Source organism: Grampus griseus (genome assembly GCF_964374135.1).
Source record: "Grampus griseus genome assembly, chromosome: 9".
NCBI lineage: Eukaryota > Metazoa > Chordata > Mammalia > Artiodactyla > Delphinidae > Grampus > Grampus griseus.
In genome coordinates, this window is record NC_139003.1 from 32,544,921 (window position 1) to 32,567,542 (window position 22,622).

Here is a 22,622-nt window from a genome sequence, read left to right on the forward strand (position 1 = left end):
CCACTCAGCACTTAGTTTAGGCCACATAAAACTGACTCCAACATAGAAAAGAGAGATGTGCTGTTGGATGACAGATAATCCCTCAGACTTTGAGACTAATCAGACGGCAAAGGGACAAAGCCCATCTTAGTCCTGAACACAGTGAAGTGTAGTAGAAAGTTCATGGGCTTTGGCGTCAGGCCTAAGTACAAACCAGTGTTACAAACTAATATTAATGGAGGGTCTCCCATGCAGTAGAGCCCAGAGCTGGCGCTGGAGACACAAATGTGTCCTAGCAGACATGACCTGCTCTCACTGAGCCTACAGTCCTGCCCTTGAAAAACTTCTAGCCTAGAAGAGAAGATGACAGAGTCTAAGTGGGTCCTTCTCGCACACTGGGAGAGGCTACTTAATCCATAACCTGGTTTGGAAGAAAAAGGAGGAGCTTCTTAGAATTTTTTTTTTTTTTAATTGCACAAAGATTGGCCCCTTCACAAGAGAGGCCTTTATACATGATGGATCACAACTTTCAATTTTTTCTTCTCTCTCTCTCTCTTTCCTCCCTTCTCCTCTCCTCTTCTCTTTCTCTCTCACATACATGAATATGTGCAAATTGGGGCTTGAATTCAAACTTCTTTTCAGGAGACATTCCCTTTGGAACAAGGTTCAATTCTCCAGGGCCTTACATCTTTGCAGATTTAGATAAATTCCATTTTAAGAACTGAAGGATATAACAAACAGATGATGGCATAGCTTAATGGAAGAGGACAAGCCAGGTCTATTGAAATTCTAGGTCTGTCGTAACTGATTAACAGATTATTTGGATCTTTCTTCTTAAAAGGTAAGAAGAAGGGGGGTAAACAATCATAGAGTTTGGCCCACCTCTTCTCTTTCTCCTCCTAAATAATTCCATGCTAAACTCATAGGGAGGGCCAAGCAAAGTGGGCCTCTATGCTGGGGTGGCAAACACAGTGTGTGTCGGGGGTGGGGGTGGGGGAGTGGCAGCAGCACAGAGGCCCAGAGCAGGGTGAGGAGCTCATCCACGCATGGGAACACCTCTGCTTGGGGTGTCAGAGCCCAAGCAGAGTCAGGAGGGCATAAGAAAAGGGAGTGGCCCCAAATGTGATGTCAGAGCTGAATGGTGAGAGGAAGCCATCCCCCTGGGGGGAGTGGGGAGGAAAGTAGAGGTATTGGGTGTTAGAATCCAAACAGGATGAGCAGGGCCTTTGAGGTCTGCTCAGCATGTGGTTTCATAACCCAAGTATGTCAGAGTCAGAGTAAGGTGAGAAGGAATGTTAAGAGATACTGGTACATACAGATATATTGAGCAAACAGAAAGTATATTAAGGATAGTGGGACCCAGGTTTCTCACCGTCAGTGAAGAAACAGATATGGAAAGAAAACTGGAATGAACTCTGGAGGGATTAGAATGGAATCTGAGGTATCAATGTGAATTCATGATTTCAAGAGAGCTAGATAGTGAATAAATAGATATAAAGAAATATACATTTAAATGTGCCTATCTCTATCTGTATCCATCTATCTATCTATTTATCTATCTATACATATATTCCCTTGCTCTGTCGTCTGAGAGGGCTGGGAGAAGCAAAACGCCAACAAGCAATAAGCACACCTTGTGCCCAGATCTTGACTTCTAAATATTTGTCTCCACTAAAAGGAAAAAGGGAGTCTTAGAGAAACTGCTGATTCTAAGGCTGGAGCAGGTAAAGCACAAGTTGAGACTGGAACATCTTAGAAAGTAATCAAGTTCTCAAAGAATGACAGGGACATGTCAAAAGGATACAGAAGCCCGCTTGAAGGGCCAAATCTGGGACAGTTTGAGTATCAAAATAATAATAGTGATAGTAACAAATTATAGCTCACTGAATGAAACAGGAAACCAGGAGTCCACACTGATACAAAGAAATAAATGAATACACTGAAAGTCTGATGAAGAATTTATGTAATTCCAAAGCTCTTCTCCACAAAATACATACTAACTACAAAAGGAGTAAAAATAACTTTACAGCAGCAAATCCTTGCAGACGCAAGGATTCAAAGGATCAAAATGAGCATCGTCACTAATGGGACAAATAAAAATCATGAGCTACCTGATAGGATGCAATGAGAAAAACACAGCATTGCTACTGTGATATTCTGGCCAAGGTACATACATAACCTGCACTTAATCATGAAGAACCATGGGGCAAACCCAAATTGAAGGGTGTTCTACCAAATAACTGGCATGTATTCATCAAAAATATCCAGGTCACGAAAGTCAAGGAAAAACTGAGGAACTGTTCCAGATTAAAGAGGTCTAAAGAGACACAGCAACCAAATGTAATGCATGATTGCAAATGATCCTTTTGCTATGAAGCACATTATTGGAACCACTGGTGAGACTTGAGTAGTGCCTGAGAACTAGATGGTAGTACTGTACGAATTTCTGATGAATTAAACTGATTAATTAGTAGAATCAATTTATTTTGATGAGTTTACTGTGGTTATGTAGGAGAACACCCTTGTTTGTAGGAAATACTAAGGAAAGTGTAGGAAATCACATCAGCAACGTCCTCTCTAGTGGTTCTGGAAGAAAAAAAAACCTGTACTGACTTTCGACTTCTCTGTAAATTTAAGATTATTTTAAAATAAAAATTTTAGTCAACAAAAAGTGAATCAGAAGTGCTAGAGGGAAGGTCCTTTTTGACCCACCTCCTAGAGTAATGGAAATAAAAACAAAAGTAAACAAATGGGACCTAATGAAATTTAAAAGCTTTTGCGCAGCAAAGGAAACCATAAAGAAGACCAAAAGACAACCCTCAGAATGGGAGAAAATTTTGCAAATGAAGCAACTGACAAAGGATTAATCTCCAAAATTTACAAGCAGCTCATGCAGCTCAATAACAAAAAAACAAACAACCCAATCCAAAAATGGGCAGAAGACCTAAATAGGCATTTCTCCAAAGAAGATATACAGATTGCCAACAAACACATGAAAGGATGCTCAACATCACTAATCATTAGAGAAATGCAAATCAGAACTACAATGAGATATCACCTCACACCAGTCAGAATGGCCATCATCAAAAAATCTAGAAACAATAAATGCTGGAGAGGGTGTGGAGAAAAGGGAACCCTCTTGCACTGTTGGTGGGAATGTAAATTGATACAACCACTATGGAGAACAGTATGGAGGTTCCTTAAAAAACTACAAATAGAACTACCATATGACCCAGCAATCCCACTACTGGGCATATACCCTGAGAAAACCATAATTCAAAAAGAGTCATCTACCAAAATGTTCATTGCAGCTCTATTTACAATAGCCCAGAGGTGGAAGCAACCTAAGTGTCCATCATCAGATGAATGGATAAAGAAGATGTGGCACATATATACAATGGAATATTACTCAGCCATAAAAAGAAACGAAATTGAGCTATTTGTAATGAGGTGGATAGACCTAGAGTCTGTCATACAGAGTGAAGTAAGTCAGAAAGAGAGAGACAAATACCGTATGCTAACACATATATATGGAATTTAAGAAAAAAAAAATGTCATGAAAAACCTAGGGGTGAAACAGGAATAAAGACACAGACTTACTAGAGAATGGACTTGAGGCTATGGGGAGAGGGAAGGGTAAACTGTGACAAAGCGAGAGAGAGGCATGGACATATATACACTACCAAACATAAGGTAGATAGCTAGTGGGAAGCAGCCGCATAGCACAGGGAGATCAGCTCGGTGCTTTGTGACCGCCTGGAGGGGTGGGATAGGGAGGGTGGGAGGGAGGGAGACACAAGCAGGAAGAGATATGGGAACATATGTATATATATAACTGATTCATTTTGTTGTGAAGCTGAAACTAACATACCATTGTAAAGCAATTATACTCCAATAAAGATGTTAAAATGAAAAAAAAAAAAAAAAGTGCTAGAGGGGCCTCCATATTGACTGTCAGTTGTTCCTTGTGACCAGCATCAAATAAAAGGGCTCGACTTCCAGAGGAACACACACTGTTGGGGAGAAGACTGAGGGCCCCCAGAGTTCAGGGGCTGACAGGCCTGGATGTACCATAAGTAGGAGTAAGACTCTGGAAGGAAAGGTCAAGGTCCTCAGGAAACACAGGACAAGGAGGTCAGGGAGCCAATGGGATATATAGGTTATGTGGGGCACTTAGAATTGGGGGTTTGAGGAACCATTTGGAATCAGTAAACTATAGGTGTCATCCGGTCTCCATGATAAAAAAAAAAGTGAGTAATTTTTAAAGTGATTAAGAAATGAGCATAATGGAAATGATGACAATACATGAAGTAAAGTATATTTTGAGTGGAGCGCAAAATATGAAGGTTAGTACTGAGTATCAAGCTAGAAAGGTTCACCAGGGCTAATGGAAGAAGGCCTAGAATATTCGATTTAGATGTCTCCATTTTATTCACTAGGCAACAGGAAGACATTAAAGGATCTAAAAGCAAAATCCCAGTATGGAGGATAGATTAGGAGAGATTAGAGGCAGGAAGATCATTTGGGAGATTATTGTAATAAGATTACAAAGGCTGAAATAAAGATAGAAGTAGGAATTGAAGGGTGATTCATGAAGCACTAAAATTTGACAGGATTTGTCAACTAATTACATGTAAAGGAAATAATAGATGAAGATTATTACGAGCCTTGCAAGTGGTGCGATCCTTCAGAGAAATTGAGCTCTGCTGGGAGGAAGAGAAGGAAAAGAGCTAGTGACCTGTATCTCAATGAAAATATCCAATAGGCCACTGAAAATGCACACCTGGAAGCTGAGATGGGGGCAGAAAAGAAATAGAGACTTGAGTTTCATCTACATGAGATTACTGAAGGGTACAGCATGAGAAAATAAGATTATTGAAAAACAGAACCTTGAGAAATGCCTCTTGTTAGGAAAAAGAAACTCTTTTAAAAAAATGGTTCAAGGAGGCAGAGAAAAGTGCCTTATGCTAGGCTAGGCATTTTCCATTTGCCCCTCCAGCTTACTTCCCACCTTCCTCACTCTACCCTCTGGCTCTGGTTGGTTCATCCAATGGGAGACCCCAACAAGGGATTCAGAGCATGGGCAGGGAATGGGGGAAGGACATTCTTCCCCGGCTCCCAACGTACAGCTTCACCTCAGAGTCACAAGTTGGCCCTGGCTCTCTTCGGAAGGCCACAGCCTTCTGCAGGGCTATCTCTCCAAGTTCCAGTAACTGCTGCTTCCCCTTGTCCCTTCAGGCCTGCAGATGGTAATGGCTCCCTGCTGCTGCTAGCTCCAAAGTAGTACACTACCCTTTATTATCAATAAAATATCCTTTTTTATTTTCCTGCCCACATCTTTGTTTATTAAATTCTTCTCAGTTAACAATCTGAGTGTATGATATGTTTCCTGCTGGGACCTTCATTAACATAGTGCCCTTATCTCTGCCAGCAATAGTTATATTCATAATATACATCAAAGCATTTAATTCCCCCACTCAAAATCCTTACACAATGTTCTAGTCTAGGATCTAGTCTAGCCTTTTCTGAGAGGTAATTGGTCCATTCTATTTTTGGTCTCCTCTGTTGCCTTCCAAGATGCTGCATTCTAAGACATCGGAACTGGGATTCATCCTCACTAACCCCTGTGATAGCTGGGCCTCCAAGGAAAAGCAGGTCTGAAGGCATCAGAAGACCTCACACCTACAGATCAGGAAGCAGCCTTTCCCTTCCCTGGCAAGAGACATGCTGTTCCATGTATACTGACCCAGCCTCCCCGACCTACTGTTTCTCTCTTTGAAGACTGCCAACAGCCAGTAAGTGTACCTGTCTTACCAAAAGATGTGAGGATGGCCAGAAGGGGCGAAGGAATGACTCAACTAAGCTCTTGGCACCAAAAACTAACCTTTCCCTGCTTACCTAACAGAATAAAATGTGTGGATGCTGAAGAATATAGCAAGTCACCGACCACTAGCCTGTCAAAGAGAATCGTGACATCGCCAGCCCATCTACTGAAACCGCAGCCTCAAGATTAAAACCTCATTACCATTCAGGATTTGGTGCCCCAGTCAGCTACACTCCAGATTAAAATCACCGCTCTAGGACCAAGCCAAGCAGGCACGATGGCCCTGATGTAGCTGCAGTGAGGACAACTGTGCAAAGGTATTTAAGGGGTAGGGGATGCGGGGGAGGGATTCACCAAAACTAAGCCGTGGGAGTTCTAAAAATCACACTTAAAAGTGAAAGAATCACACAGAAAAGACCTGAACATCTGAGTATCAAGTCACGTAAGAATGTGCTATTCTGGGGACCTCCCTGGCGGTCCAGTGGTTAGGACTCCGTGCTTCCACTGCAGGGGGCGCAGGTTCAGTTCCTGGTCGGGGAACCGAGAGCCCACGTGCTGTGCAGCGCAGCAAAAAAAAAAAAGTGCTATCCCAGCAGGGAAGGATATACCGATCCCTGATGAAGAGGTGGCTTTTCTCCCACCTGTAAAAGAAACATATTCCACATACTATTGTAGAACAGACCTGCCTTGGCAATACCAAGCCTTAGCAGTCCCACAGAAACCAGGAGTGCCTCAATGGCTGTCTCTTTGAAGGCCCTGACTCCTTTCCATATTTTTTCTAAAGGATGGCTCCTGGCCATGGGGCTGCTGGGGCAAAAGGAAGAACTGGGCACACCACTAGAGCCCCGAACCAGCCTTCCCTTCCTTGTGTGACAGCACAAAAGGCATTAATGGTGGCCTATGCATAGACGTCCTCACTCTGTCCACAGCCTGCCAAAGAAAATCCAAATCAATACTCTACCCAGACCTTCACTCCACCAGCCTCAAAATCCAAGAGACTCTCCTAGTCCACTGTCCCCAGGCTTTCTGTGATGCAGAATAAAAAAAATGGGCAGAGAAGCACTAGACCTAAGAGACAAGAGAGGACCTGAGACAGTAGAGAGAGAGAAAAGGGCTATTGAAGAGTCACTCTCTGCAATAAAACACTGAGGCTGAAGAGAGTAAGGAGAGTAAAAGTCCTGGCTGACTGGGAACAGGAGAAAGAACAAAGGGCAGGGTGATATATGAGGAACAGCAGACAAAGCAGACACTAGAAATGCACTGGGGTTATGCATTGTATCTCCATTAAGAACTAACAGTATAGAATGAAATTTCTTTCCACTCATTTTTGTTAGTTTTGTCAGTAATGGCCTGTGCTTCTCTAAAAACACCACCATTCTAGGACTAACCTGTCTGATCCAGCATAAATGGGATTGTATGTATTGGGTTGGCCAAAAGTTGCATTTGTTTTTTTCCGTAAGATGGCTCTAGAAGCGCTTAGTTGTCTTTAACTTCATTCGAAACAATTTTGTTAGATTGTAAGTGACAGCTGTCATATCAGTGTGCATTTTAAAAAAAGACATCAAAATTGGTGAATTTTTGTGTAGCCATTTTAATATTGAAGATGGAAGGGAAAAAAGCAACATTTTCGGCATATTGTGCTTTATTATTTCAAGAAAGGTAAAAACTCAACTGAAACACATAAATAGTTTTGTGCAGTGTTTGGAGAAGGTGCTGTGACTGATCAAACATGTCAAAAGGGGTTTGTGAAGTTTCGTGTTGGAGATTACCACTGGACAATGCTCCACAGACGGGTAGACCAGTTGAAGTTGACAGCGATCAAATCGAGACATTAATTGAGAACAATCAACATTATACCATGCGGGAGATAGCTGACATACTCAAAATATCCCGATCAAGTGCTGAAAATCATTTGCACCAGCTTGGTTATGTTAATCGCTTTGATGCTCGGGTTCCACATAAGTTAAGTGAAAAAAACCTCCTTGACCGTATTTCCACATGCAATTCTCTATTGAAACATAATGAAAATGTTCCGTTTTTAAAACAAATTGTGACGGGCGATAAAAAGTGGATACTGTACAATAATGTGGAATGGAAGAGACCGTGGGGCAAGCGAAATGAACCACCATCAACCACACCAAAGGCCAGTCTCATCCAAAGAAGGTGATGTTGTGTATATGGTGGGATTGGAAAGGAGTCCTCTATTATACAGAGCTCCTTCCAGAAAACCAAATGATTAATTCCAACAAATACTGCTCTCAATTAGACCAACTGAAAGCAGCACTTGACGAAAAGCGTCCAGAATTAGTCAACAGAAAACGTATACTCTTCCATCAGGATAACGCAAGGCTGCCTGTTTCTTTGCTGACCAGGCAAAAACTGTTACAGCTTGGCTGGGAAGTTCTGATTCATCCACTATATTCACCAGACATTGCACCTTCAGATAACCATTTATTTCGGTCTTTACAATATTCTCTTAATGGAGAAAATTTCAATTCCCTGAAAGACTGTAAAAGGCACCTGGACCAGTTCTTTGCTCAAAAAGATAAATAGTTTGGGGAAGATGGAATTACAAAGTTGCCTGAAAAATGGCAGAAGGTAGTGGAACAAAACGGTGAATACACTGTCCAATAAACTTCTTGGTGAAACTGAAAAATGTGTCTTTTTTTTTTTTTACTGAAAAGTCAAAGGAACTTTTTGGCCCACTCAATACAAGGCAGAAACTCTGTGGGTGCCTTTCTTCCTCCCCACGCCTCTCTCACCTGGATGGAGTCCACCGGTAAGCGCTGCCTCCAGATGGAGCAGTGCCAGTAAAGAGGAAGCACTCTTCCCAGAGGAACACCCCAGAAATCCGTTTACTGAAACTCACAACAGCAGCATATTCTGTAATAACCAGTCACATTTTCAAAAGAGTAGTTTGGAATACATAGCATATACCTGACTTACTAAATGGATTCAACAGAATTAGATTACTAAGTAGAAAGAAAACTGTAAATGCACCATGTCCACAGAATCATAATGTCAGAACTAAAAGGGTCTTTCAAAAACAGAGTATAGGGCTTCCCTGGTGGTGCAGTGGTTAAGAATCCGCCTGCCAGTGCAGGGGACACGGGTTCAAGCCCTGGTCCAGGAAGATCACATGTGCCGCGGGACAACTAAGCCCGTGCGCCACAACTACGGAGCCTGCACTCTAGAACCTGCGAGCCACAACTATTGAAGCCTGCACGCCTAGAGCCCGTGCTCCACAACAAGAGAAGCCACTGCAATGAGAAGCCCACGCATGGCAATGAAGAGTAGCCCCCGCTCACCGCAACTAGAGAAAGCCCCCGTGCAGCAACAAAGACCCAACACAGCCAAAAATAAACTTTAAAAATAAATAATTAAAAAAAGAGTATAGACATTTTTAATATTCTTCAGAATATCTGACATCATGTAAGCAAAAGAATAGAAATTGGTTGCCAGAGTTTGTAACTAATTACAACCATCATAATCTCATATTCCAAATTTTTGTTTTCATCACAAAAAGATTTTATTATTCTTATTAACTGACTTTATAGTGGAAGAAAAACTAATCTTTAAAAACAAGTATATAGTAAATATTTTGAATAGACATATACAATTAGAAATGCAAATTAAAATAACAATATGTCATTTGGCATGCATCAAACTAGCAAAAATGTTGAAGTCTGGTAACATCAAGATCTTGAAGATGCTGAGAAATAGAAGCTTGCATACATGACTGGTAGAGTATATAATGGTACAACCATTGTAGTAAACTGAATCATGGGTCATAATTCTTCATACCCTCCTTGTATTGGAATTATGATCCACAACTTTTCCAGATGGCTCTGCAGAATAAGCAGAGTATACTTCCCTACCCCCACAGATGTTGGGCTTATGACTTGCTCTCACCAATGGAAAGTAGGCAGAAGTGACAGAGAAGGAGACAGTAAGCCAGTTCTAGATATGACCCACATGAGGTTTTACATATTTCCACTTACCTTCTTTTTGCTCTTGCCATGTTGCATGAGAAGATTGGGTAGCTATTTGTCCAACAGAATGAGAGACATGGAGCAGACCTGAATCCAACCTTAACCTAACCTGGAGCCTGGAGCCTGGAGCCCGATGTCTGGAGTCAGGAATCCAGCCAAGCACATTTGAGTTGCAACAGGGAAAAATAAACACTTATTGTTTTTTTGGTTTGTTTTTGGTTTTGTTTTTTTCTTTGCTGTACGCAGGCCTCTCACTGTTGTGGCCTCTCCCATTGCTGAGCACAGGCTCCGGACATGCAGGCTCAGCGGCCATGGCTCACGGGCCCAGCCGCTCCGCGGCATGTGGGATCTTCCCGGACCGGGGCACGAACCCGCATCCCCTGCATTGGCAGGCGGACTCTCAACCACTGTGCCACCAGAGAAGCCCCGAACACTTGTTGTTTTAAGCCACTAAGTTTTAAAGTGTTTTTTTGTTTTGTTTTGTTTTGTTTTATGTAGCATTACTGCAGCAATCTCTGACTAATACAATCATATGTAAATTAATCTGGAAATATCCAATAAAACTGAAGATGCTGATATGGCTAAGGAAGGGACACTTCCAAATATATGCCCTACAGCAGTGGTTCTCAGTCCAATCAGATCTAACACCTTTTATAAAAACTAATTTTAAACACCCTCTTTCTATCCTATAACAAACTTAATAATCTACCTACTCTCACACATAAATTTCAAAAATAACCAATATAATATCCTAACTCTAATATAAAGAAGAAGTAAACAGAACACAATTTGTAATCAAGGGCAGGATAAGGGATAAGGCGAGCAAGGCACCTACAGTATAAAATTTAAGGCAAAGTCATGCAAATGCTGAAGCTGCACCTGCAGGACTGAGAGAGTAGCTCCTTAAATTCTGCACCCAGGCACCTCACATGCCTCACTCTGGCCCTGTTTAAAATAATACAATTGTATTCAGAATGCAGATGTTTTCATGACTTTGGTAAAACATTTAATGAAGTAGACAGACACTTGTACCCTTACATAGCATCACCATGAATGCAACAACTACCAATGCAGGCCGATACAAGTATGTCACATTAGCGACTCAGATACTACAAATGGTATTGCTATTGGAGTCCTGAGTTTCCAAAATGGTGAACAATTCTCGGTGAAGTTCTTCCTTGCTATAGCAAGCTCTGAATAAACAGCCTTTACTTATTCCTTTTGGGTGGTCTCTGTTTATTTTTACAAAGGGAAGCAAAACTTCACTCCAGAAGCATGGGCTGTGCAAAGTGACTTCCATTTTAATAGTACAGTATTTGAAGGGGAGAGGGGAGTAGCTTTACAGTGTAGAACTTGACAAACACTAAACCACCTCAGTCAGGTGATCAAGGTCAACATCAACAGTGACAAATCAAATTGACGGTATGTACCCATGATATGTAATGAAAATGGCGTTTTACCTCTGCGGTCCTCCCTCCCCAAATCCATAATCCCAGAAAAATCATGAGAAAAACTCCTGACATATCCCAGTTCAGGAAGAGTCTACAAAACACCTAACCAATACTCCTCAAAACTATCAAGGTCATCAAAAACCAGAAAAATATGAAACCCTGTCACAGCCAAAAGAAGTCTAAGGAGACATGACAACAATGTAGTGTGGTATACTGGATGGAATCCTGGAACATAGTAAAAGGACATTTGGTAAAAACTAAGGAAATCTGAATGATGTATAGACTTCAATTAAAAATGATGTGTCACAAATGAATTTATCTATGAAACAGAAACAGACTCACAGCCATAGAGAACAGACTTGTGATTGCCATGGGGAAGGGGAGGTGCAGGAGGGATGGACTGGGAGTTTGGGATTAGCAAATGCTAACTATTACATATATATATTCATATATATATATCTGAATCATTTGCTGTAAACCAGAAACTAACACAACATTGTAAATCAACTATACTTCAATAAAATAATTTTTTAAAAATGATGTGTCAATATTGGTTCCTTAATTGAAACAAATGTACCATAATAATGTAAGATATTAGTAATAGGGGAAACTGGATGTTAGGTATATGGGAACTCTCTGTAGTATTTTAGTAATCTTCTGTAAATCTAAAAGGATTCTACAAAATATAGTTTGTATATTTATGTTAAAAATAGAGAAATAGGGTTTCCCTGGTGGCGCAGTGGTTGAGAGTCCACCTGCCGATGTAGGGGACGCGGGTTCGTGCCTCGGTCCGAGAATATCCCACATGCCGTGGAGCGGCTGGGCCCGTGAGCCATGGCCGCTGAGCCTGCGCGTCCGGAGCCTGTGCTCCGCAAAGGGAGAGGCCACAACAGTGAGAGGCCCGTGTACCACAAAAATGAAAAAAAAAAAAAAAAAAAAGATTAATCTATGCTACTGTTTTTCTTGAATAATATCCCGTATGACTGCTCCTGTCTACAATTAATTTTCTGCCCTTTCAGAAAAGCACTGTTTTAGGATAATTAATTCACTTGAAAACTGACAAGTAACAATATAATTTGGGATTTTTAAAAATCTTGTTAAAAGTTCATTATATTTTCAGTAAATCATAGAACTATTTTAACATTCTTCTATCCAACTCAAGGGCAGAACATCAAAAATCAATTATCAAACTAACCACTGTGTGCTATTCCTAATATGTTTGCTTCCTCCTTTGTCTCTCCTAAATTCATTTTTCATTATAAGATTTAAATTTAAAAACTCCCAAAAAAACAGAAGATGGTTTCACAGGTGAATTCTACCAAACATTTAGAGAAGAGTTAACACCTATCCTCCTCAAACTATTCCAAAAACCTGCAGAGCAAGGAACACTTCCAAACTCATTCTTTGAGGCCAACATCACCCTGACACCAAAACCATACAAAGGAGATTGGTTCAAGATGGCGGAGTAGAAGGACATGCTCTCACTCCCTCTTGCGAGAACACCGGAATCACAACTAACTGCTGAACAATCATTGACAGGAAGACACTGGAACTCACCAAAAAAGATACCCCACATCCAAAGTAAAGGAGAAGCCACAATGAGATGGTAGGAGGGGCGCAATCACAGTAAAATCAAATCCCATAACTGCTGGGTGGGTGACTCACAAACCGGAGAACACTTATACCACGGAAGTCCACACACTGGAGTGAAGGTTCTGAGCCCCATGTCAGGCTTACGAATCTTGGGGTCTGGCAACAGGAGGAGGAATTCCTAGAGAATCAGACTTTGAAGGCTAGCGGGATTTGATTGCAGGACTTAGACAGGACTGGGGGAAAAAGAGACTCCACTCTCGGAGGGCACACACAAAGTAGTGTGCACATCAGGACCCAGGGGAAGGAGCAGTGACCCCACAGATACTGAACCAGACCTACCTACCAGTGTCGGAGGGTCTCCTGCAGAGGCGGAGGGTGGCTCGGTCTCACCGTGAGGACAAGGACACTGGTAGCAGAAGTTCTGGGAAGTACTCCTTGGCGTGAGCCCTCCCAAAGCCGGTCACTAGCCCCACCAAAGAGCCTGGGTAGGCTCCAGTGTTGGGTCGTCTCAGGCCAAACAACCAGTAGGGAGGGGACCCAGCCCCACCCATTAGCAGACAAGCAGATTAAAGTTTTACTGAGCTCTGCCCACCACAGCAACAGCCAGCTCTACCAACCACCAGTCCCTCCCATCAGGAAAGTTGCACAAGCCTCTTAGATAACCTCATCCACCAGAGGGCAGACAGAAGAAACAAGAAGAACAATCCTGCAGCCTGTGGAACAAAAAACCACATTCACAGAAAGACAAACAAGATGAAAAGGCAGAGGGCTATGTACCAGATGAAGGAACAAGATAACACTCCAGAAAAACAACTAAATGAAGTAGAGATAGGCAACCTTCCAGAAAAAGAATTCAGAATGATAGTGAAGATGATCCAAGACCTCAGAAAAAGAATGGAGACAAAGATCAAGAAGATGCAAGAAATGTTTAACAAAGATCTAGAAGAATTAAAGAACAAACAAACAGAGATGGACAATACAATAACTGAAATGAAAAATACACTAGAAGGAATCAATAGTAAAATAAATGAGGCAGAAGAACGGATAAGTGACCGGAAGACAGAATGGTGGAATTCACTGCTGCCAGAACAGAATAAAGAAAAAAGAATGAAAATAAATGAAGACAGCCTAAGAGACCTCTGGGAAAACAGTAAATGCAACAATATTCGCATTATAAGGGTCCCAGAAGGAGAAGAGAGAGAGAAATGACCAGAGAAAATATTTGAAGAGATTATAGTCAAAAACTTCCCTAAAATGGGAAAGGAAATAGCCACACACGTCCAGGAAGTGCAGAGAGTCCCATACAGGATAAACCTAAGGAGAAACATGCCGAGACACATAGTAATCAAACTGGCAAAAATTAAAGACAAAGAAAAATTATTGAAAGCAGCAAGGGAAGAGTGACAAATAATATACAGGGGAACCCCCATAAGGTTAACAGCTGATTTCTCAGCAGAACCTTTACAAGCCAGAAGGGAGTTGCATGATATACTAAAGTGATGAAAGGGAAGAACCTACAACCTACAACCAAGATTACTCTACCCAGCAAGGATCTCATTCAGATTCGATGGAGAAATCAAAAGCTTTACAGACAAGCAAAAGCTAAGAGAAATCAGCACTACCAAACCAGCTCTACAACAAATGCTAAAGGAACTTCTCTAAGTGGGAAACACAAGAGAAGAAGAGGACCTACAAAAACAAACCCAAAACAATTAAGAAAATGGTCATAGGAACATACATATCGATAATTAAACGTGAATGGATTAAATGCTCCAAGCAAAAGACACAGGCATGCTGAATGGAAACAAAAACAAGATCCATATATATGCTGCCTACAAGAGACCCACTTCAGACCTAGGGACACAGACAAACTGAAAGTGAGGGGATGGAAAAAGATATTCCATGCAAATGGAAATCAAAAGAAAGCTGGAGTAGCAATACTCATATCAGATAAAATAGACATTAAAATAAAGAACGTTACAAAAGACAAGGAAGGACACTACATAATGATCAAGGGATCAATCCAAGTAGAAGATATAACAATTATAAATATATATGCACCAAAATAGGAGCACCTCAATACATAAGGCAACTGCTAACAGCTATAAAAGTGGAAATCAACAGTAACACAATAATAGTGCGGGACTTTAACAACTCACTTACACCAATGGACAGATCATCCAAACAGAAAATTAATCAGGAAACACAAGCATTAAATGACACAATAGACCAGATATATTTAATTGATATTTATAGGACATTCCATCCAAAAACAACAGAACACACTTTCTTCTCAAGTGCACATGGAACATTCTCCAGGATAGATCACATCTTGGGTCACAAATCAAGCCTCAGTAAATTTAAGAAAATTGAAATCATATCAAGCATCTTTTCTGACCACAAAGCTAGGAGATTAGAAATCAACTACAGGGAAAAAAATGTAAAAAACACAAACACAGGGAGGCTAAACAACACTTTACTAAATAACCAAGAGATCACTGAAGAAATCAAAGAGGAAATCAAAAAATACCTACTGACAAATGACAATGAAAACATGATGGTCCAAAAGCTATGGGATGCGGCAAAAGCAGTTCTAAGAGGGAAGTTTATAGCTATACAAGCCTACCTCAAGAAACAAGAAAAATCTCAAATAAACAATCTAACCTTACACCTAAAGGAACTAGAGAAAGAAGAACAAACAAAACCCAAAGTTAGCAGAAGGAAAGAAATCATAAAGATCAGAGCAGAAATAAATGAAATAGAAACAAAGAAAACAATAGCAAAGATCAATAAAACTAAAAGCTGGTTCTTTGAGAAGATAAACAAAATTGATAAACCATTAGCCAGACTCATCAAGGAAAAGAGGGAGAGGACTCAAATCAATAAAATTAGAAATGAAAAAGGAGAAGTTACAACAGACACCACAGAAATACAAAGCATCCTGAGAGACTACTACAAGCAACCTATGCCAATAAAATGGACAACCTGGAAGAAATGGACAAATTCTTAGAAAGGTATAACCTTCCAAGACTGAACCAGGAAGAAATAGAAAATATGAACAGACCAATCACAAATAATGAAATTGAAACTGTGATTAAAAATCTTCCAACAAAGAAAAGTCCAGGACCACCTGGCTTCACAGGTGAATTCTATCAAACATTTAGAGAAGAGCTAACACCCATCCTTCTCAAACTCTTCCAAAAAATTGCAGAGGAAGGAACACTCCCAAACTCATTCTATGAGGTATCACCCTGATACCAAAACCAGACAAGGACACTACAAAAAAAGAAAATTACAGACCAATATCACTGATGAATATAGATGCAAAAATCCTCAACAAAATACTAGAAAACTGAATCCACCAACACATTAAAAGGATCATACACCATGATCAAGTGGGATTTATCCCAGGGATGCAAGGATTCTTCAATATATGCAAATCAATCAATGTGATAAACCATATTAACAAATTGAAGAATAAAACCATATGATCATCTTAATAGATGCAGAAAAAGGTTTTGACAAAATTCGACATTCATTTATGATAAATCTCTCCAGAAAGTGGGCAAAGAGGGAACATACTTCAACATAATAAAGGCCATATATGACAAACCCACAGCAAACATCATTCTCAATGGTAAAAAACTAAAAGCATTTCTTCTAAGATCAGGAATAAGACAAGGATGTCCACTCTCACCACTATTATTCAACATAGTTTTGGACGTCCTAGCCATGGCAAACAGAGAAGAAAAAGAAATAAAAGGAATCCAAATTGGAAAATATGAAGTAAAACTGTCACTGTTTGCAGATGACATGATACTATACATAGAGAATCCTAAAGATGCCACAAGAAAACTACAAGAGCTAATCAATGAATTTGGTAAAGCAGCAGGATACAAAATTAATGCACAGAAATCTCTTGCATTCCTATACACTAATGATGAAAAATCTGAAAGAGAAATTAAGGAAACACTCCCATTTACCATTGCAACAAAAAGGATAAAATACCTAGGAATAAACCTATCTAGGGAGACAAAAGACCTGTATGCAGAAAACTATAAGACACTGATGAAGGAAATTAAAGATGATATGAACAGATGAAGAGATATACCATATTCTTCGATTGGAAGAATCAATATTGTGAAAATGATTATACTACCCAAAGCAATCTACATATTCAATGCAATCTCTATCAAATTACCAATGGCATTTTTTACAGAACTAGAACAAAAAATCTTAAAATTTGTATGGAGACACAAAAGACCCCAAATAGCCAAAGCAGTCTTGAGGGAAAAAAACGGAGCTGGAGGAATCAGACTCCCTCACTTCAGACTATACTACAAAGCTACAGTAATCAAGATAATATGGTACTGGCACAAAAACAGAAATATAGATCAATGGAACAAGATAGAAAGCCCAGAGATAAACCCACGCACCTATGGTCAACTAATCTATGACAAAGGAGGCAAGGATATATAATGGAGAAAAGACAGTCTCTTCAATAAGTGGTGCTGGGAAAACTGGACAGCTACATGTAAAAGAATGAAATTAGAACACTCCCCAACACCATACACAAAAATAAACTCAAAATGGATTACAGACCTAAATGTAAGACTGGGCTCTATAAAACTCTTAGAGGAACACATAGGAAGAACACTCTTTGACATAAATCACAGCAAGATCTTTTTTGATCCACCTCCTAGAGTAATGGAAATAAAAACAAAAATAAACAAATGGAACCTAATGAAACTTCAAAGCTTTTGCACAGCAAAGGAAACCATAAAGAAGACAAAAAGACAGCCCTCACAATGGGAGAAAATAGTTGCAAACGAATCAATGGACAAAGGAGTAACCTCCAAAATATATAAATTTGCAGCTCAGTACTAAAAAGAAATGCAGCTCAATATTAAAAAAAACAAACAACCCAATCCAAAAATGGGCAGAAGACCTAAATAGACATTTCTCCAAAGAAGACATACAGATGGCCAAGAAGCACATGAAAAGCTGCTCAACATCACTAATTATTAGAGAAATGCAAATCAAAACTACAATGAGGTATCACCTCACACCTGTCAGAATGGCCATCATCAGAAAATCTACAAACAACAAATGCTGAAGAGGGAGTGGAGAAAAGGGAACCCTCTTGCACTGCTGGTGGGAATGTAAATTGATACAACCACTATGGAGAACAGTATGGAGGTTCCTTAAAAAAACGAAAAATAGAACTACCACATGACTCAGCAATCCCACTACTGGGCATATACCCAAAGAAAAGCATAATTCAAAAAGACACATGCACCCCAATGTTCACTGCAGCACTATTTACAATAGCCAGGACATGGAAGCAACCTAAATGCCCATCAACAGACAAATGGATAAAGAAGATGTGGTACATATATACAATGGAATATTACTCAGCCATAAAAAGGAACAAAACTGGGTCATTTGTAGAGACGTGGATGCATCTAGAGACTGTCATACAGAGTGAAGTAAGTCAGAAAGAGAAAAACAAATACCGTATATTAACGCATATATGTGGAACCTAGAAAAATGGTACAGATGAACCGTTTTGCAGGGCAGAAATTGAGACACAGATGTAGAGGACAAACGTATGGACACCAAGGGGGGAAAGCAGCAGGGGGTGGTGGTGGTGGTGGTGTGATGAATTGGGAGATTGGGATTGACATGTATACACTGATGTGTATAAAATTGATGACTAATAAGAACCTGCTGTATAAAAAAATAAATAGAATTAAGTTCAAAAATTTAAAAAAAAATAAGAAAACCATACAAAGATATCACAAAAAAAGGAAATTACAGGCCAATATCACTGATGAACATAGACGCAAAAAATCCTCAACAAAATACTAGCAAACCAAATCCAACAATACATTAAAAGGATCATACACCATGATCAGGTAGAATTTATCCCAGGAATGCAAGAATTTTTCAATATCTGCAAATCAGTCAATAGTGTCAGCTTCCCTAAGGAAGGAGGCCTGGGCCACCCACAGCTTCCTAAAAGCAGCTCTAGATTCAACAGCCTCTCCAGGGACATGTGCTTTCATCATCACAGGAAGAGGCAAGCACCATAGCACTTAGGAACAGCAAAATTAGTTCCATTAGAACCCATTTAGATCTCCCTGAAAGGACAAGTTCCACCATAGGAGGGTCCAATGTCCCCTTCTCCCCTTACCTTCTCACAGAAGTGGCAGAGAGAGATGTACTCTCTGTGTGCTTCTCCTTTACCTTCTTTTATGACTAAAATATAGGTAAAACCACACTGAAAACAGAAGTCCAGCATCACTGGGATAAATAGTCTCAGGTTCCCTCTATCGTGTGTCAGATGAGATTCAGCCCAGACGGCCTGAATCTCATACCTCGTCTTCATATTTCCTCTATCTCTTAGAAGCCCAAATGAGAAATGACCCTAATGCAAATTAACAAAGGTGTTTGTGAGAAATACTAGATTTAAAGTTGCTGGGAGAGGACCTAACAATTTTCTTCCTTAAAAATTACACATATTGGGACTTCCCTGGTGGTGCAGTGGTCAAGACTTCGCACTCCCAATGCAGGGGGCCCGGGTTCGATCCCTGGTCGGGGACTAAATCCCAAAGGCTGCAACTAAAAGATTCCCTCATGCCCCAACTAAAGATTCCGCATGCCACAACTAAAGATCCCGCATGTGGCAAAGAAGATCCCAAGACCCGCAACTAAGACCCGGGGAGGCCAAATAAATAAATATATATTTTTTAAAAGTACACATATTACCAGTAGGTATTTTGCTTCTTGCCTGTTCTGTATGAAGCATTGGTATGTGGCACGTATGGGCACATGCACACATATACACACGTAGATTATTTAACCTACTTTAAGAAAATGTAGTATTACAAATGTGTGTTCTGAAATAAAAATTTTAAATGTGTATTAAATGAGAAACGTTCACAATTTTTAAACCTTACAATGAATTTTTTGGGAGAAAAAAATTAAACCCACTTACCAATAAATATAAGACTCCATGGCCTCATATATTCAAGCAACTTCTAAAGATAACAAAACTTTGGGGACTTTCCCAGTGGTCCAGTGGTTAAGACCCTGCCTTCCAATGCAGGGCACCCGGTTTCCATCCCTGATTGGGGAACTAAGATCCCACATGGAACTAAGACCCCACATGTCGTGAGGTGAAGGTATCTTAGAGATATATTTGCCAAAGGCAAGGAAACCAAAAGCAAGGAAGAATACTCTGATAAGCAACCACTCTAACAGATGGAAAAGCCAGAAAGCCATCATCACTAGGATGACTGCATCCAAGGGCTGAGCAGCTCCTATAAAAATGGCAAGATGATTCTAGGGTGCAGAGTCCTATCTGCACCCCAGGAGTACCTTCCCAAGGGATACTATGAAACAAATGTGAATATGAACATGAGTTTAAGTTAAAGAAATCAAGGTATATGAGGCTTAGTATTTAAGAGCACAAGTAGGGGCTCCCCTGGTGGCGTAGTGGTTAAGAATCCGCCTGCCAATGCAGGGGACATGGGTTCAAGCCCTGCTCCGGGAAGATCCCACATGCCGCAGAGCAACTAAGCCTGTGCGCCACAACTACTGAGCCTACGATCTAGAGCCCGCGCGCCACAACTACTGAACCCGCGTGCCACAACTACTGATGCCCGCACACCTAGAGCCCGTGCTCTGCAACAAGAGAAGCCACCGCAATGAGAAGCCCGCACACCACAAAGAGTTGCCCCCGCTCACCGCAACTAGAGAAAGCCCACGCGCAGCAACAAAGACCCAATGCAGCCAAAAATAAATAAATTAAAAAAATAAATAAAAGCACAAGTACCTAACAAAATGACTACATTATCTCAAACATTCTAAAAATTGTTTTAGTGCAGTTAACAACACAGAGGAAAATGCATTTCCAGACCCCTGACTCCCGGACTATGTAAATCACACATTAGGTAGAATACATACGCATTCATTCAAGAATGTAAGGATTTCCCAAATTACTGTGAAATTTTAAAAAAGAAAAGACCTTTCTAACGAGTCGCACAACTATTTCCAGACTTCAAGAACTGTAACCCTTCCTGCAAAATATACTTTGCGTTTTTGATTTGTCTCCGGAGTGTCACTGTTGGTGTGAGTTTTCTCTGTGGTTGTTTTCTAATGATTCAGTTGTCTGACTGCAAGTTTAAGATCCTGTTTAATTACCTTCTGCACTTACGACCGTGGAGAGGACACACGGCGGGGCTCACTTCTTAGCATGTGGAGCTTTTTCTAAGATTCTGAACATGACTAGTTATCAACGCCTTATGCAGACGGGGAGAAGGGAGAGAGAAGGGCTAAGACCATTTAAAACCATCATAAATTCCAGATTTCCTATCTCTCCTTTTGTCCCTTTGACATTCCGTCTGGTAACCTGACACGTCATCCATAGCCCTGATAGTACTTTCGAGAAACCCTCTCCCCATCTAAAAGAGACGCCTCTTCGCCCGCAACTCAGGGGGCTCACAGGCGGGCAGTCCCGGCCCCAGGTGCGGGGTCGACTCCTTCTGGGGGCTTCGCCGCTGGGCACCCCTGAGCAGTACCCTCACGGGGGCGCCCGCGACCGGCTGAGTCGCGCCGGGATCTGGAGGCACGCCTCGTCCGACTACACTTCGGACGCTCTGCACCCGCAGCCGACAGCGTGTGAGGAAGGACACGGTACAAATCTGAGGAGCCCTCGGGGTTCACGCGCAGACAGCCAAGTGGGCTTACGCGAGGACTCCCTCCCTCCCGACCTCCGTCTCCTCTGTCGCCGCCCGACGAGCACGTCGGGCGCAGGAGCGGCAGCCGCCGGTCAGGCCCGCCTGCCGGCGCGGCTCCTCCTCCGCGGGGTCGCCGGGCCGCGGAGCCGCGAAGGCCGCCAGCCGCCTTCGCACAACCCCGTCTACCCCGCCAGCCGAGGCGCCGCGTCCTTGGCGGGTGGCCGCGGGCATCCGGTGGCGCGGGACCCGGCGCGTCCTCGAGCGCGCGCCCGGCCGCCCCCGCTGGCCGCGGCCCCGGGCGAGTTGCACTAACTTTCCGGGGCGGGGGAGGGGCGAGCGCAGCGGGCCTGGCTGCCCGGGCCTTACCTGTGCTCAAATTGTCGTTGATTTTCAAGGGCACCCGCAGGATGTAGACCAGGAAGAGGACGATGAAGAACCATACGGTCCAGAGATAAGTCCAAGACCAAACTATGCAGGACTTGAGCTGCTCCAGAAAGCCCGTGCCCGCTTCAGCCATTTTTCCGGCGCTGCTCTCTGCTGCCGCGGCTCTCGGTGTCTGCAGGGATGATTCACCGGCCCGGAGGCGCCGCTCGCGCCGCCGCCGCCGCCGCCGCCGTCGCCGCCGCCGCGGCCCCGGCGCCCCCGGAGCTCGCCCGCCGCCCGGGACGCGGGCGCGGCGGGAAATCGCGCGCGAGTCGCGGGCGCGCTTGCCTTTTTTTCCCAGCCTTAATGCTAACTCTCTGAAGGCCCCTACAAGTGGCCTTCGTGGAAGGATCACGTGGCCCTTGCCCCTCACGTTCTGATGCCATTTATATTATGCTAATACTTAGAAAGACAAGCCAAGTGGCGCGCTGAGGGAAACTCTTGACATATGTTGAGGTTTCCTGTATGTCAGGCACTGTTCCAAGGTCTGTATAATCTCACCTAATTCCTTCAACAATCTCCATTATATAGATAAGGGAAACTGAGGCACAAAGTGACTGAGCACTTTACCTTCAGCTCGAGCCAAAATTCATTTGCAGTATGATGGATGCCAGCG

General features: G+C 42.0%; 1 protein-coding gene across 4 annotated transcripts in view; it reads right to left on the reverse strand.

Annotated features, from left to right (window-relative positions):
- Positions 1-22,132, reverse strand: part of ST7 (suppression of tumorigenicity 7) — a 254,231-nt gene extending 232,099 nt beyond the window's left edge. For all 4 annotated transcript variants that reach the window (XM_082662065.1, XM_082662063.1, XM_082662064.1 and 1 more), the window contains exon 1: positions 21,950-22,132. In XM_082662065.1, the coding sequence (XP_082518191.1) occupies positions 21,950-22,100 (151 nt within the window). In that variant the 5' untranslated portion in view covers positions 22,101-22,132. The remainder of the gene's footprint in view (positions 1-21,949) is intronic.
- Between the last annotated feature and the right edge of the window lie 490 nt (positions 22,133-22,622).